This window comes from Lepisosteus platostomus, chromosome 19 (genome assembly GCF_059453375.1).
Source record: "Lepisosteus platostomus isolate fLepPlt1 chromosome 19, fLepPlt1.hap1, whole genome shotgun sequence".
Classification (NCBI taxonomy): Eukaryota; Metazoa; Chordata; class Actinopteri; order Semionotiformes; family Lepisosteidae; genus Lepisosteus; species Lepisosteus platostomus.
In genome coordinates, this window is record NC_142629.1 from 4,156,484 (window position 1) to 4,173,523 (window position 17,040).

The 17,040-nt window shown below is 39.9% G+C and overlaps 1 protein-coding gene across 1 annotated transcript; it reads right to left on the reverse strand.

Moving 5' to 3' along the window:
* Positions 1-807: 807 nt before the first annotated feature.
* tmem114 (transmembrane protein 114) lies at positions 808-17,032 on the reverse strand. Its single transcript, XM_088612349.1, has 4 exons — positions 16,855-17,032; positions 16,662-16,742; positions 4,749-4,886; positions 808-4,153 (listed from the first exon to the last, which is right to left on the reverse strand). Exons 1-4 carry the CDS (start codon positions 17,030-17,032, stop codon positions 3,924-3,926), a joined length of 627 nt encoding a protein of 208 aa, XP_088468475.1. The 3' UTR covers positions 808-3,923.
* Between the last annotated feature and the right edge of the window lie 8 nt (positions 17,033-17,040).

Below are 17,040 nucleotides of genomic sequence, written 5' to 3' on the forward strand. Positions count from 1 at the left end.
GTATTGATTAAATATACATATCAAAATTATTTATCGAGTATCATCAGTTCAGAATTGTTTGCACCTAAATAATCAAATGTATTCATATAGCTTATTTCTGTAGTGTTTTACCAAATTACATCCAAACATATTTTTTTTTATTAATGGTCAAGTAATGCTAATAATAGCAATGAGATGAGACACTTGCACTCATTTGTAACAACCTAGGAATTGAATAGCGTTTAAAACAATTATTATTCTTATATTACAGATATAAACGGTAACACAATCCACAGTCATCTGTCCCAAGAGCAAAGCAATCACTGCAAGTATTGTGTGTCGCCTCCTTTAAGACCAAAGATTAACTGCAGAGCCTGGTTCATCAGATTTCACAAGTATATTGTGTCTCAGCCAGAAGCCAGATAACTTAATTTCGCTTGAAGCTGACACCTTTCTGCATCATGAATATGAAAATGATAACACATTTGTAAAGATAATTAAACTTGTTTTAAATTTCATAGCATTTCGTTTGGTTGTAATCAATAAACAGTATTCAAACATAGCTAACATGCAGCACATTTAAAATCTACAAACCCCCATTCAACGTTTGCTCAGACGTTAATGATATTTTTAACGTACATTAGTTCTACAAATGTATACATTGTTTACTTGTGATGTTAAAATAGGAAGTGAAACTTTTTCACGGATACACCTGACGAAACAGAGTTGTTTTTATAGTCTGAATCTACCTCTTGAATTCTCCTTTTCAGTTTGTTTCAGGCAGAAAAAACATTGGCATTTTTTTAAAGAAGGGGACTCAGAACTTAATTCAACAGAGAAATTGAATTTATTTGAATTTATAAACAGTGTAAATGACACACTCTGCCACATCTTTTTGAAACTCAGCTAATGCTTGGTTTCTAATTAAGCGCTTTGCCAATGAATGCTGCCGACAGATTCCACAGGACAACTAGAGAGAAAGTGCAGGATTTCATCTACATTATCTAGGAGAAATATTTTTAAATATTTATTAGCAAAGTATGCATCGTGGAGGTAAAGAGGTTTTACGCAGACAGGAATGAGCGTTCAGAGACAAATGAAAGAAAAGGGCAGATAACCAAGATATACCGTATTCAGGAATTGCTACAGTCGTATCATAGTTGATATGGCAGTACTATGGCAGAGATGGAGACCACAACATATGCTGCCAGCTATCACGTCGCCTTTGATTAAAAAGATGATCATTGCGTTGATAACGCAAAAGGTGTATTTCCTTCTCCATGATTAACTGCTGACATTAAAGTATAAACGAAAAGATCTGTTCTGTAGTTTGCACAATAAACTACTTTAAAAACTCAAGCCGCACACTAAGGATCTTTTAACGTTGCACGGAACCGTAACAAAGTCCAATCACAGTACAGGGACATAGAGTATTTTCGCCTTTCCAAAGCCTTACTGTTTGGAAATGTCGGATATGCATGACATATCCAGGACATGGAAAATATGCAAACAAATTACAGCACCAGCACATGGTACAGTATGTTATACTGCTCTCAGGCAAACATGGGAAATCAATTTTTAAAACCTTTGTAACGGTGTCGTTGTTGTAGAAGAACGACCGCAGCGCTTGCCTACACCATTAAAAAAAAGATGGGGGAGGGTTTTATGTCAGAGCAGGGGTTTGGCGACTAAACGCCCTGCTTCCGAGAATTTTTGACCTGTGTTGATTCCACTCGAGTGCTTTAGTTTCTACTGCAATAGCCATGTTAATTCTCCCTGCGTGTACAATATAACCCGAAAGCATGTCTTTTCAGGAGATTCCGGAGTTGGTCCTGTATGTATGGTAGCAGGACTAGATAAGAGAATAGTCAGGAAAGGAAAACGTAAGCGGAGAGGCTGAGGAGTAAAATAACAGCCACGACCTGAAACACGGTGCAATTTCTTAAATCTAGTCACTTCTTTTTGACAACAAAAACACTAAATCGACAAATTTCCAGCAAACCTGGCCCGCTGACCTTACTCACCGGATGCGAGTCACGTGCGTTCCTCACCATAATTCAGTCACGGCCGCGGTTATGTCCACACCATTAAATAAGATGGGGAATGGCTTTATATCGGGGTCTGACGGAGCAAGAGTTTGGAGACTAAACGTTTTTGACCTGTGTTGATCCCTGTCGAATGCTTTAGTTTCTACAGACAGTGCAACTGTCCTATTGATTCCCTCTTTGTGTACAATCTAACCCAACAGTCAGTCCTTTATTTCACTTACAATGCTGTTTTACTTGGTCTTCTGTTAACTTATTAAACGAGAAGCGTCGCGGATAGCTAGGGTTTTATTTTCCAGTTACACCCATGGGAATATCTGCAGTTTAATAGGATTGTAAACAGGCCTGTGTAGGCGTTCCTTTCGAAAATAATGGCTAACATATTTTAAAGTCTTTAATTTATTACAGCAGCTATGAATGCGCTCCTTAAAAGCAGATGAGCAGAACAGATTGATTTAATTGATTTATTGGGTCATATTAACCGATTTCTTATTTCCGTTACTGAAAGGGTGATAATGCAGTTTCAGATTTGTTTTTTTTTTACTAGGTTTATGTGCTTAAGAACAGGATGTAAAAATAAATGAGGCACATAAAGATCCATTGTCACGTTTGTTTGAACAATACATTGGATGTGTTAATGTGCAAGGAGGGTGGTTGTTAAATTAAACCATCTATGAGTGCACGTTGCTGAAAACGTTCGGGCTGTTTTATCATGATCCACGGACAGAGGCGGAATCAGCTCACATCTTTTAGCCTTCGTTTGTAAACTCCTAGTGGCATTCCTCCATGGAAATAACCATTGCGATTTGCATCCTTGTGTTTCTAAATCACAGTTGCCTGGTGTTCAATCAAGCGCAGAAGCGCCTTCGTCTGCAAACACCATGAGCTTAATGTATAATAAAAACGAATGCGACAACACTGAAAAATGAGTGTCAGAACTCCCTGTTAATTACGCTTTCCAAGCTATATCTGTTTTCTCAAAAAACCGAGTCGTGAAAAGCACTCGGTTCTGGTGCACAAGACAGGATAATTACACGTATAGAGCAACAGCAGGTGAAATGTAGTGTAACGCATACGGCCGACATCACAGGTTGTGCGAGACGGCTTACCAGCGAGGTGACGTCACGGGCCTTCCCTTGAGCTAGATTTCCCTTTAGCTCAACTGGCTGGGTCCCTGTTGAGTGACGCTGGAGGCCCGGGTTCGAGTCCCCAGCAGTGGGGGGCCGACCTGAGGCGGCAGTGGCGAGGGCGCATACCCACATGAACCACTGAATTAGGACGGCGTTTTCTAATAAGAAATTTCAATAGATCGACTACGCGTGTATCGGTTGGTTTCATTTTAATACCCTTATGCAAGCTCTAGAGGTTCAAATTTCAAAACTGCATTGCAATCTTAAAAATCAGCCTAGCTCCTGCATTTACCTACTCGTTTTCGGAACCTGGGGGTTATGGATGTGATTCACCGACCAGGGCTCTCTGAGGTTTGGTCAGACAGCCCGTTCCGTGCAGGTTTACCGCGGGCTTGCAGTGACGTCAGTGATAAAGAACTGCTCCTCCAATCGTGTGCTAGAGCTCTTACCAGGCATTGCGAAGCCGGAACCTGTCAAAGACGTCTTCATGAAGGCCTGTGGGGTGAGGGCGTCTATTACTCTCCCTCTAAAAAGAGATGACTACAAATTGGGCAGATACTGTACATACATGTAATGCGAAACGAAATTTAGAGAAACCCAGTTGTTTGTCGTAGCAAAAGAAAATGTTAAAACCAACATTTGTCTGGTGATGGTTTTTAAAACGGCAGCTGTGTTGAATGGGTGTTTCCCGGTGCCACGGTCCCGGTGTTTCACTCTTGAATTCATTTTTCCACAGAGTTGATTATCTTCCCCATCTGGAGAACGGGTCTCATATTCCTTGCTCTTGTCTCCGTCTGAGGCCCACGATTCTTGAGGCCAGCAGGAAGGCGAGGCTGGTAAGGACTTCGGCGATGAAGGAGATCCAGGCCAGAGCTAACGACCAACCGAACCGGATGTCGATGTTCTCCAGGGTCTTCCTGCCCGACAGGCACAAAGCTTCTTTGAAGGCTGCGGCCGAGTAGGCCACATAGACGCTGACTCCAGCCAGGGTGATGAGGGCTGAGCAGAACAGAAGGGTTGGTTAGGAACTGTGCCACAGGGGCTGGGTGAAATGTGACTAGGAACGTCCCTTGATTCAAATACTGGGTAACAAGCAATCAACGCAGTAGCTCTTTGCCATTAAATTAGACAGACTGCCGAATGCACGGACCTCCTTGAAGTCCCCAAATGCACACCCAGGAGCTTCCAGTATGACGTTCCTGAAGTGTGAGGAAGAGGCAGGTGATGGGTGTAGCTGTGACAGGGTTTTGATTTGTTTTCATTCTATTTTTAAGTTTTTAAGAGGGGGTTATTCATTTTAGGAAGGCTTTTTTATTTTTCTACTTACAAAGCTCAATTAGCTAAGGATCTGAATTTGTGTTAATGACCTTGTTTTCTGCTACCTACTGTATATCAGCAGCACAGCGGACACTGACAGACTGGTGTTCACTAACTAGTCACCAGTGGATGGTTGTCTTTGGTGTGCAAACTTAATAATAAGATGTTTTAACTTCTTGTTTGATCTTGAAGCATGCCTTCACGTGTGCAGGGCCTTGTGTGGCAAGTGTCCACTCTTGTGCTGCACATCGTAAGGGAGACAGCCTGTCACACTTACCCCCAAACAGGAAGATGAATCCTGTCAGCAGCAGCAGCAGATACGCCCTGGCCAGGATGCTGATGAACCCAGCCATCCCCCCGAAGACCATCACAATCAGGCTGAGAGGCAGCAGCACCACAAATGTACCGTGCATTTCTGAAACACAAACCACAGCCAATATAAGGGTACGGTATCTTCAGCCTGGGACGCAGTGCTGTGGATTAAAGGTGGTGTGCTATAGTTCAGCCTGTTAATGACACAGCAATGCTTTAAGGTAGTGCTTCTTCATAGGTGCAAGTGGAACTCAGATGCCAAGTGAGTGATTGTTGTTTTTGCCCTGTGTTTTATTCTTAAATATTTACACAATGATGTTGCACAATAAAGCCTAGACTGCAGAAATACTATGTGCATGCATAATTCAGTTAAACAGCCCTAATGAAGGACACATAGCTCCTCTCTTTAGGTATTTATATAAATAATTGTCACCTAAATTCTTAGCATAGACCACTCCAAAAATGGCACATGATTCTAAAGTAATGTATGGTTTGACTGAGTCACGGTTTTTATTGATGGTTTGTTATTCTTCCAAACTCAACTGTTTATTATTTTATTGCATTACTGGTATAGTTTATTTTAATCACTGAATTCTAAAGTGAAAATCCTACAAACAGAGGATCCAACAGGTATATTGTCTTCATTTTAAGTAAAAGAACAAAATACTATTTTTTTTAAGAAACTGGCTACTTCAGCCTTTTGTTGTTTGTTGTCTGTAAGCCTTTTGTGGCCAAAGAGGAAATATTTTAAATTAAAAGAGCCAGAGCTGAAGACATTATACCTGATAGTTTTTTCTGTCAGGAAAGAATGTACATGCCTATGATTTATTATAAGGAGGAAATCTACAGTATATACTGTTAATAAACACTTATAAAGCTATAAAGACATGAATTAAATATCACCTGAGAAAGAGTGTTTATGTAGAACTAAGGAAAGCAATGTTTTACCTTAACTGCATTATAACTGTAGTTTTTCTCATTTTGTTCAGAAATATGGCAAATACTGTTTTGTCCACAAACAATACGTTTGCGATGTTCTGTTCCTTGGCCTTTCTAAAACTAATTTCAGCCAGTTTGCCTTAATGGATAATTCGATTTGAGAGGATGAAACAGAAACAATCTGAAGGCTTATCTGTTCAGTGTCATCAGAGGATGACCACAAACACTTCAGTTCTCCGGCTTTTCCAGAAGGAGTTGATTAACCTTCTCTCACAGACCAGAGAACATTATTGAAAATTGGACGGGCAACCAGCCATGCATAATTCTAAAATGACACAACACCACAGCAATTAGGAACTTAAAGTTCTGTTTTAAAGGTATAATTTAAGACGCACAATAACATCTAAGAAAAGGTATTGACAATGATCAGAACATCAGGTAAAAGATGAGAAGAGACTGCCTGGTGTATCGCGCTTATTTGATTTATTTATGAACAGTCCCATAGCCAGTACTGAGGACACCCCCAACTACCATTGAGAAATCCCCACAAGCAGCCTCATATACTGTACATGCCCACACCAACACCCACACCCAGAAAGGCACAATCTAGTGTGGCCAATGAAACATAACCTGCAAGTCTTTGGACGACTGAAAATCCCTGCAAACATGAGGAGAACGTGCACGCTCCACACAGACAAGAGCCCTCAGCTGGACTCAAGCCCAGGTCCCTCGTAGTACCACCACAACACAGAGGGCTGGAAATCTCAGAATCTTGATACATTCATGAATTTAGTTTAGCGCAACGTCAACTCAATTGAACAGTGATACTTTATTTTGTGATTCACGATAAACTGAGAGCAAGCCTTCTATAAGGCCAGTTACACCACTTTCCAACAGGAAAAGGAGTAGTTATGGCCAAGCCAGAAGTAAGAATATCTGCACCATTTTTTCTAAAAGGGCTGTAAAGTGATGTGAAACTGTAGCACAGTGGGGACAGATCACTGCACGCCTCTTGACCTTGAGCCTCTGGTCACCTGCCTTTGCAAACTACTAACAGTGGGTTCTATATGACAGCAAATGACATATCAGCCTAGATCGCCACCACAGCAGACCCCTGAACTTGTGAAAATGACCCTTTTTTTTCTGTGCAAGTCGATATAATAAAGTCTGGTAATAACCTGTACAATGGTAGAGCAGAATGCAGGAGAAAGATAATGCGCTCATGACACTCAAGATGTATCAAAGCTTCTCTGCACACTCTCTACAAGAGACACTTCTGAAGCACCCATCATGCATAGAGTAGATGTCATTAGTATTTATCCCTGCTCTTGTAAGTGAAGCAGAAATTCCTAAGTTATTTTCCTGTGTCTGTTGATAGATTGAAGAGTTTATTTCCCGTAGGTACATGTACAATGGGATTCTTATTCATGATGTTATCTCAGGATATGCACAGTACAGCAGACAGCACAGTGCAGCAGATAACACCACACGATGTAGACAGCACATAACAGAACAACAACAGAATCAAAAGACAATAATGGGCACAAAAATGCTGTCCTTACATAAAACATAAAAAGGTTGCAAAATGACAGGAGGGCATGCAGCCCGTCTTATCTGTTTCTTGGCTAGTAACTTATTTATCCAAGCATCTCATCCAGCTGTTCCTGGAAGGAAATGGAACTAAATAATAAACAATAAAACCTAAATAAAATTGTTATTATTTCAGCAGTAAACCTTTGTGTCTGGTAAATTGCATACAGTCCGTTAATATGCTTACCCCTGATGTGCCTGTTGTCTGAAAAATGTCCACATTTTCAGCACAAAAAGATTCTTGTATTATTAATATTGTTCATAAATGGTATAATATCTTTGTCACTGCATGATTCATAATGATTACATCTGCTCAAGTGGGTAGCCGCGTCAGCATGCGCAAGCTGCAAAGGAGCAGGCAAATGTAAAGAATTCAATTCAATTCCATTAATTTATTTTTATATAGCGCCTTTCACAACAAGGTTGCCCCAAGGCGCTTAACAATACAAGTGACCATACATGCTGTGAATACAGAACAGAAGACCAGAAGACAACGGAGGAGAGGAACCAAAAACTCCTTAGTAAGGAGAAAAAAAACCTCTAGGGGTCCAAGGTCAACTGGCTGCCCAACCCCTTTGGGCATGCTAACTTGATATAATTTAAAAAAAGGAAATAAATGAATGGGGGTATTAATCCATCCATCATGTCTTCTGTATGTCAGTACTCCACGGTGGCGATACAACACCCAACTCAGATGGTGCCTGTCCGGACATGTGGGGAGGAAAATAGGAGAGTTTGGTCAGAACAGATGTACAGTATCTACCTGGTGGGCCAACACAGAGACACACAATGGCATGGACAGCAGCACCAGCAGACATGGCTGCAGCAGGCTATACTGTAATATAAGGTGTGAGTAGGCTAGGCTGAAGTAATAGGTCTTCAGTCTGGATTTGAATACTGAGATTGACAAAAAGAAGGTAAAGAAGAAGGTAAAAGTAAAGAAGCACAAACATTTCAGGTGTGGAGCCTTCTGCAGGTGTCTCTTTTCTTTCCTCACCTTTACCTGTTCCATTATTAAATCTGCACCCAATTTCCAAGAGGAGAACTTGTCATTCAGATAAAGCCGATAGCCTGATGAAAAGCTTTTCTTTCGTTTGTTAATTATCGTAAATTAAAATTAATTATATGCATTAATTTCAGGATTTAGATCATCTAGGTTCCCTTAAGGAAAATGAACATGCCTTTTAGGAAAATGCAAGGCATTAAATTTAAGAAGTTTCTATTTCACATTTATTTGACAGTATTCAATGAAAGCAGCAGCAAGCCTGTTTTATTTTTATAGACATCTACCTGCCATTCCAGTGTACTGATGATCAGATCTGCAGTGAGGCTGTCCTTCTGCACTGAGCATCACTGTACAGGGTCCAGAGAAACATGTTGGTTAAGCATCTACATTTCTACTCTCCACTCTTTGGATTTCTTCAGTACAAAGATGGGACCGTCAGTCTTTGTCATTGAGCTGGTTCTCACGCACCTCGCCTTTGGCTTGTCTCTTTACAGCCGAGGTGCAGTGGTATGAATCTGCAGCTAACAGGTGATGGTTTTGCAGTCCTAGGACTTTCTGACAATGCTGGAGAAAACCGCTGTAAATCATCTCACAGATGAGTTTCTTTTCACAGGAGATTATCCCGATCATTAAGATGTGGCCTAAGAACCTGTGAAGTCTGACAGCCAATTGTTTTTGCAGGAACAAATTTAACTACATTAAAAAAATCGTGCAGTGGGTACAAATGTCATTTTCACATGTGCTGGAATTAAGGTTCTTCTATTTCGTTATTTTGATGGTAGTAATTTGTATTCCATATTAGTACAACTTGAACTGTTTTAGATGCATTAAGAGTATGAAGCTAACTAGGAAATGCATTTATTTCATCATTAAATATTCTAGTCTGACACGGGATTATTTCGGAATCTGCAAACAAAGCAATATACTGTAAATCACAATTAATTTTGGTGTTATGCTTAACCTGTAATTATCCCAGAACTATTAGTTATTCTATAACTATATAAAGATCTCCTGGCTACATTCTCCCTATTTTAGACTTGGAATCATAGTAAATTAAATCCAAAAGGGGAAACATTTCAATGAAAGACCTTAACATCTTACTCATTCGTATTAATCTAACACACCATCCCTTTCAGATCATTTCCAGCTAGTAAAAGTATCTTTATGCTTTTTTATGCTTTAAACTAGCATGGGGCAAAAAGATACTTGCACACATTTTGAAGAACCCAAATCTAAGACTTAAATACTGTTGAAAATTAGTTTTTCTTTTTTTTAATGGGTTAGATGAAGAATCATTAGTTTTGTTCCAAATGGTTACAGAACCAGTGATCTCTTTAACATGTTTGATATTATGTCTGCAAAGAGGATGGTGATTTAACATTTCCAGCTCATTAGTGCTATTTAAGGCAGGTGGCTAGGGGACAAATGTGAAAGTGCAGGTCAATAATTCTTCGTGCTGCAGGTGGCAGAAAACGATTTTTTAAATTTCCTGTCTGATAGCTGTTTTTGCGGGTTAGAAAGATTGTGAGACCCTGTTTTTCTAGACGTTCTTCTGATTCATTTGCTTATATTAGAGCAATATTTTTTTTTCTCTGAGCTGCATGCAATGTTAGCTGAGAATTATCTAAAGAAACTTCTCAACAGACTCGATTGTAGGGAACTGATGCCCTGATGTCAGTCGCATCGCACAGGAAGGCGACAGAGCAGCAGACGTTTCCAATCCAGGCAGCAGGAACTACAATTGATTTTTCCATTAGTCCACTTTATTAAAGGAACAAGCGTGCAACATTCCTGAATGCAGGGTAAATAATACTTCTTTAACAGCATCACTAAGGTAAAGTTGGAAATTAAGTCGAAAATTGAAAAGGAGTTGTCATTCTGTTTTTCAGCTCTGGTGAGATATTGTTTTGGAGTTTAATGTTCTTCTTGCTTAATCTCATTCTTTTTTTACCTTGTCTGCCTTGGACAGTGTGCCATGATGAAGATGAAAATCCTGCAGGGAGAAGAATAAAGCTGGACCAAGAAATGGAAGCTCTAGGACTGGATTCTTCCTCATTGCTCCAGGGAGGCAGTGCCAGTGGAGAGTGATTTCGACCCTGCCTTGGGAGTGCGACCTGTCTTGGGCATACTGTTCCTCTCTGGCTCTTGAAAAGGTGGTGCAGTCCCACTTGTCTGGTCTTTGGGCTTCACTGTCTTTAGGTTTGTTCACCCGACTCCCTGTCGTGTGTGTCAGGGGCTAGGAGAACGCTGGTCGATAGCAGATCTCCACAAACGAACCACATGTGGGTGGCCACAGAAGTCCTAAAAACTCAGACCAGAGAATGTGTAAAAAGGTATTTTATTTACTGAAAGTCCTTCGTGCAGAACTGCAAAAATATTTAGAAAAACTGCAGTTTTGCCATGAATGTTTCATCTAACACTTCCAAATCACACAGACAAAGCGCAATACACAAACCAGACTGAGATAAAGGCATAAGAAAGACTAACTTGCTACTCCATGAGTGTCAGGTTGAGTATCCTAAACTCCAGCCCCTGCTCCTTGATGGAGACAGGCTCTGTAACTCTGACTCAACATGGAGGAACAAACAGATCAGGACAAGAGTGCCGATCCACAACAGGCAGGACAAACACAACACAACTCATACATAGATTCACTTATTTGCAATTCTTTTACCAAATTCTACCAAGTAAAAGTACAGACTTTTTCCAACACACAACACAATAGGTGAACCAATGTGCGATACAGTATGTACCACAAGCACATCTGAAGTGGCAGCACAAGTATCTTTTCAAGCCACTAGATGTCTATGGGAGAGCTCTCCACCTCCCCATGGGGTCATTTTCAAAGGCTTGTAGATGAGGCAACATTGCTTTCTACTGCAATCGGGAAGCATAAAGGTTGTTTTGAACAACCATCTCATCGTGTCTTAATGAGACGCACTTTGGGTTTTGCAATTGATGTTCCTGGGCCTTTTTATGAAAAAAAGGAAAGTGCTAAGCAAAACCCCTGAGCTTCTGGTCTGGTGGAGTGAGTAACCATCCTCGTCATCTATATTTCTTCTCCCTCGGGCACCCATCCAGAACTCAATGGTGCGTTGCGCACTAATGATGGATCAGTCCATGTGAAATGCATTTGTGTTTTCCTCTCTTCCCTTCCTGTTTTTCAGGAAACACAACGCAAAGTGCAAGTAGATTTTGGCCATTTCATTAAGACTCCTTTTCTTGATTAAAAAAATCCTCAGCTGACCTGATCTTCTCTTTCTTCCCAAGATTGATAGTGATTAGATTCAGTGACACCACAGCAGGTGCAGTATGTTAGAGCACACATTACTGTCTGTGGATCTTCTGAACCAGGTGGGACTGTACACACTGTGACTCGGTGAACAAGCACTTCACTTTCTCTGCTTTGCACCCATTTCAGTCTGCTTGGCATGATGTCGAAGAAGCTTCTTTCCCAGGATTGTTGTGAAGCAGACTTTATGCTTGTTGAGCTCAGAATTGCTATCCCTGGCTCACTTTGACGCGCTCCAATCATAATTGCACTGAAGGAGAGACTTTGCAAAAGCAGGACTAAGTAAAGTAAGGATAATGTCGTGTTTCAATCCTAACAGCGGGAATCTTTCTCAATGGACTGTGAGGAGATGCAGTGAAATGAAATGCCAACAACGCCATTGAAATGCTTCGGAGAACACAGGCACCTTCTGATGTGATCAGCTGCAGGCAATATCCAGTGACAAGGTCTGATCATATGGAATGAACTGATGCACCACCATCTTGCTGAAGAAAGTACAAGACAAAATAGATACGAAGACATTCTTTTAATATTCCTATCTGTTTTTACTATACAATGTAATATTTTAGAAGTTTTTTTTTTCCTGAAGCGGTTAGTGTTTTGCCTTTTAAGTCTTAGGAAAAACACATCTAGTAATGTATTGCACATCTTACTCTGACTTCTCCTTGCCTCCAAAATGGAGCTATTGTTTTAAATGTCTGTGTAAGATATGTTCTGAAAGTTAATGAGCGCCAGATAGCTTGAGGCACTTTTAGGTCTCCTGTGAAGCATCTGTGATTCTCATCCCAGGCCCCAGAGGTTATCTGTTCAATAGCTGTGTGTCTTATTTTCAGAAATATGTAGAGACTGCACAGACTATGTCAGGTATTTATTGCACAGCAAATTAAAAAGTAGTGCAAGGTTTGTACCAGTATGGAGAAAACACAATTATCACCACTTTTTAAAATGTTTTTGTCAAAAAGAGGAATACATTATAATTGATAGATGAGTTTCAATTAATCTCTTAACGCATTTAAAAAGCACCCTCATTCTTAAATTTGAAGATGAAAGCATTGCAGACATGATCTGATTAAACCACAGGTATTGTACTGTACTGGATCTTAACTGACATGCTCTGTAATCTGCAGGGTGCTTCCTTTTTTCTGAAAGAAACATGTATTTCTGTAAAAATGTTTCACACTGATTCTTACATGCTAGGAAATTATAATCCATTAAAGGGAACCTGCATGAATTTTAAGAGGTTCCGTGTTTAATAAAAAAAAAAACAGTTACAGAATTTATGGTTACTGAATTCATTTCAGGTTTCAGCACTGTTGTAGAAGTTGAAGATGTTTCAAGTACCCAGCTGGGTCCAGGATGTGTTTAAATTCCCAGCTGAGTACAGAGGCTGTATAAATTCTAGAAACATCCATCAGATTACATCATGTAGTAATGGCGTCTTCGCAAGCCAGCTTCCTTTTGAAGATTCACAGATATTCGTAATGTTCTGCTATTGTGTGGCAGCCAGCAGAGTCAATCTCCAACTTCCAGTCTATGTGCTACAGCTAAATACCAAACAAAAGTAACAGAATGGGCTTTTACAGGCTTGTAGGCTTTTACAGTAAATAAATAACTGTGTATAAATGTGTAGTAAAACAAACCCAGAGGTCCGCAAATAAAGGGGATACAATAAACATGTAAGAAGAATCTTGCTTCAAACTTTAATTGTAAGATTATAGATTTATGATAATTAAGTATTAACTCATTAACTCATTGTTTCAGTCCTGGGAGTAGGTCAAGGGAAATGTTCAGCTTCTCTGTTTTCTGTCATCCTTGCTGTAACTCATGGCGACTTTCACTTCAATACACCAAAAGGGTGCTATGAGGAACGTCTGACTGGGCTATTGTGTCTGTGCAATCTGCTGCTCCCTTTTTATAGCCACTAATTATACACCCTCAAACAAGCAAAAAAAAACTAGACTAATTATAGCGTATGAAAATGCATAAGACAAAAGACCTAAGAGGTCTGAGTCAAACAGAAAGAAAAGCAAATTAAAATAATTGTCGAAATTTTAAGCCGTGTGCCGAGAAAGGCCATGTTCCACATATCCCACTTTTTAAATAATTTTTTCTCCGATCCTCTCCAGATAGACACGCTTGTATCGGTGTTCCTCTCACCTTTAATACGCATTGTTTGCATTGAACGGATCTGATCTGCTGGCCTTGCCAGGTTCTTGTGATTTATTTCTTGTTAGATTTGTCACTTTCTATAATGTTGAAAAGGCTGTGCAATGGCGCATCTCAAAAGCTTTCTGACAGGAGATGCAGTACTGCCCTGTGCAGGGCCACACACACAATTAATTTGCTGCCCTGACAATGGCGTGGAGTGGAGATCTCAATACTGTTCTATGAGTGGAAGCAGGGAGCGATTCTGAGTTTCACCAGAGTGGGTGTCTCAAGCACCTCATTACAATCAGCTAAGCCCAGAGGAAATATATTGGGATGTGCTGCTTTGTCTAATTATCAGCCACACGAGCTGAGTGCCTGTAAACATCAGCCATTCGTATTGTCTTGTGTGATTTTTAGTTTCTGTTCTTCCCTTCATGGAAACGATATGCCAAGAATGTCAGGCACTGCAAATCTGTGAACCTTCACCCGGTGGCCCTGCAAAATCTAAAAGGTAACTTCTTTACCAAACTGGAGTAGTATTCCTAACTTGTTTTGGGGGATTTTAAGCATGTTTTTTCCTTGCGAAATCCCTTGCTCTCACCTACAAAAATTAATTGATTTCCAGGATTACACAAAGGCTTTGATTTGTGAGCAGTTCAGCTGTCCAGAGTCATTCCTTCCCTTTCTCTGTAGGCACTGAATCATCTCATGATGAAAACCCTGATCTCTGACATTTCAGAGGAGTTTTTTTTTGTTTAAATACCAGTTCAGTGTTAAAATTACTCAACCACAACACAGGAAAATATTTAAACTAGCATTGACCGGGATAGACTTAGTGCTAAATGTCTGCAGAACAAAACAACTACAAAGTTCATCCCTTGGCAGTTGTTTTTTACAGATTTGGTTCACAGCTTACAGAGCTGATTCTCACCTGCAACAGGGAAATGCCTGTTTCTTCAGGAAAATTATATGCATAGGGGGAAAGGAAGATTGCATAAATTTAGCCAAACCAGAACAGATTTACATCGGCACTGATGCCACACGAGCTCATCTGCCCAGACTGTAAAGATAACGAATGCTGGCAAATGGAAGACATTACAAGTCCCATCACTAATCCTCAGTTTGGGAGAGATGTCAGGGCAGATATCCAACAAACTCTGACAACAGCAGGTGGCAGGTGATACACACTAACTGCACTGGGCTGCAGCAGAAGACTAATCTTTCTTCAAAAGCGTCTTATTTACTTTTCTTTGAATCCATCATGTTTCCTGAATCTGTATAGTTACAGTATACACACTCTCTTATGTTATCTGAGTGTGTTTAAAAATCTATTATCATTAATGTGCACAAAAAAGATATTGGCCTGAAAGGCAATTAATGAATACAACATTAATCAGAACACAATCCAAGGATTAAGACAACACATTTTTCTAATTCTGCATCAAGTACACTGTACACATCTACAACACTGTGACCTTTAAAAACATTTACAAACTAACAAGGGCCACAATAGTGTATTGTTACTTCACCTGGTCTTCAATTAAGTAAGGTGTGAGGTCATGAATTATCAGACCCTTTCCACATCCTCTGTTTATTTCTGCACAAATCTCATTGAGAAAGTAGTCTCGGAGTAGTTGTGGTAATAGTATCATTTTCAAAGTGCTATTAACCATTACACCAATTATTTCAGTGGCCCATCCTGTCATAGAAACAACATTACTGGCACCTACAGGTACACAATCCATCCTGCTGTATAATTACAATGGTAATGTAAAATGCCCCCCACATAAATTTGGCAGCCATGATGTACCACTTAAATGTTTTGCCATTTTTTTTTGTCAGAAGTGTCATTTTGACTGTAGATACAGTATGCTATCTAAAGATGTGCCTCTCCACACCACTTCTGGTCGTCTGCACAAGAGAATGAAATTGTGCAGCCACTGGCGAAACCTGCAGACTCTGGGAATGTACTGATTGTTCAAACAATTTATCACATAATAAGTACAGCTTAACGTTTCTGAAATGTCTTCAATTATTAAAGATGTAAAGCTTTCTGATGAACCTGTATGCCTTCGTCTGCCCATACCAGGACTGCAGATGCCTTGTCACAGAGCACAACAGAAAATATCAGTGCAGAAATACAGCTCATGCCTCAGTTCTCAATTGATATCTTTTTAATGCCTAATCTAAAAGGAATTAAGAAACCTACTGTGAAGAAAAACAAATAATGTAATAATAATAAAGTGCTAAGTGAAAATAAGCATGAGGCGAGCAGTTTAGGGAACTATTCACGTACAATTAACACCTTGAGCTGTTTGATCTCGGCCTAATTACAGCAGCGACCCTTTATAGACAGGGAAAGCAACATGCGTGTCTGCTTGTATTGATCAGGTTAGAGATCTGCTGTTGTCTCAAAATACACCAAGGAACGGAGAGATGATGATAACTCACTGTGCTACAATATGAAACAGGCACAACAATAAAGCGAGCGCAATTTATTAGCAGTCCTCTTCGTGCAGCAAACAAAACCTAGAACCAATCCAGACCGAATCATTTTTTGCTTTCTTTTTCTTTTCTGGTCCCCGGCGCTTTAACTGTGGTTGAAGTGCGACCAGACGAATATCGCAGCCTGTAAATTGCTCAGACCGATGCAAATGATTCAGCTCAATTAAATTGTCCCAGATGTCTATAACCTTTAATATATGAGCCACGGACCACGCTGTTATTGTTTTCTACAAGAGTAAATAGCCACTGGAAGGAAAACAAACAGTAGCCACCAACATTCTGAAATATGCAAGAACCAAAAATAATACGCAAGAGTTTGGTTAAAGGTCTACTTGAACGTTTTGAGAATGTTGAAATGCATCAGGTTTAAAAATATAGACTCTTAAAATGATTCTTACTGAGAAGTTGCTTCTGGGAGTCTGTGATGTTTAGGTTTTCATTTCCAAATGGGTTTACGAACGGCAAGCAGTTGCTTTTTACTGTAAAAAAAATAAATTTAAAACGAAATATTAATTAACAGTCCCATGACTCAGTCGGATAAATATTAAGTTTTAATTATGCAATAGGTAAATCGTTATGAAAATAACTTACAATTGCAAGTTCTCCATAGTCCGGAATGAGAGCTGAGATGAGCAGAAGAGTTGTGGTCCCACTTCGACGCATCAATTATGTACCAAAAATCAGTTCCTATAGCAACAACCAGAAACACAAAGCTCAGGACACCGACGAGAGCCACAAAAATCGCCAGAGCGCTTAGTGTAAGCTTCATCCTGGCTG

What these genes read in the sequence shown, in the direction of transcription:
- tmem114 (XM_088612349.1), bottom strand. Translation starts at nt 17,032, where the DNA reads ATGAAGCTTACACTAAGCGCTCTGGCGATTTTTGTGGCTCTCGTCGGT. An exon ending in ACTATGGAGAACTTGCAATT is followed by an intron (nt 16,743 to 16,854) that starts GTAAGTTATTTT and finishes TTTTTTTTACAG; the next exon opens with TAAAAAGCAACTGCTTGCCG. An exon ending in CTCCCAGAAGCAACTTCTCA is followed by an intron (nt 4,887 to 16,661) that starts GTAAGAATCATT and finishes TTTGTGTTTCAG; the next exon opens with AAATGCACGGTACATTTGTG.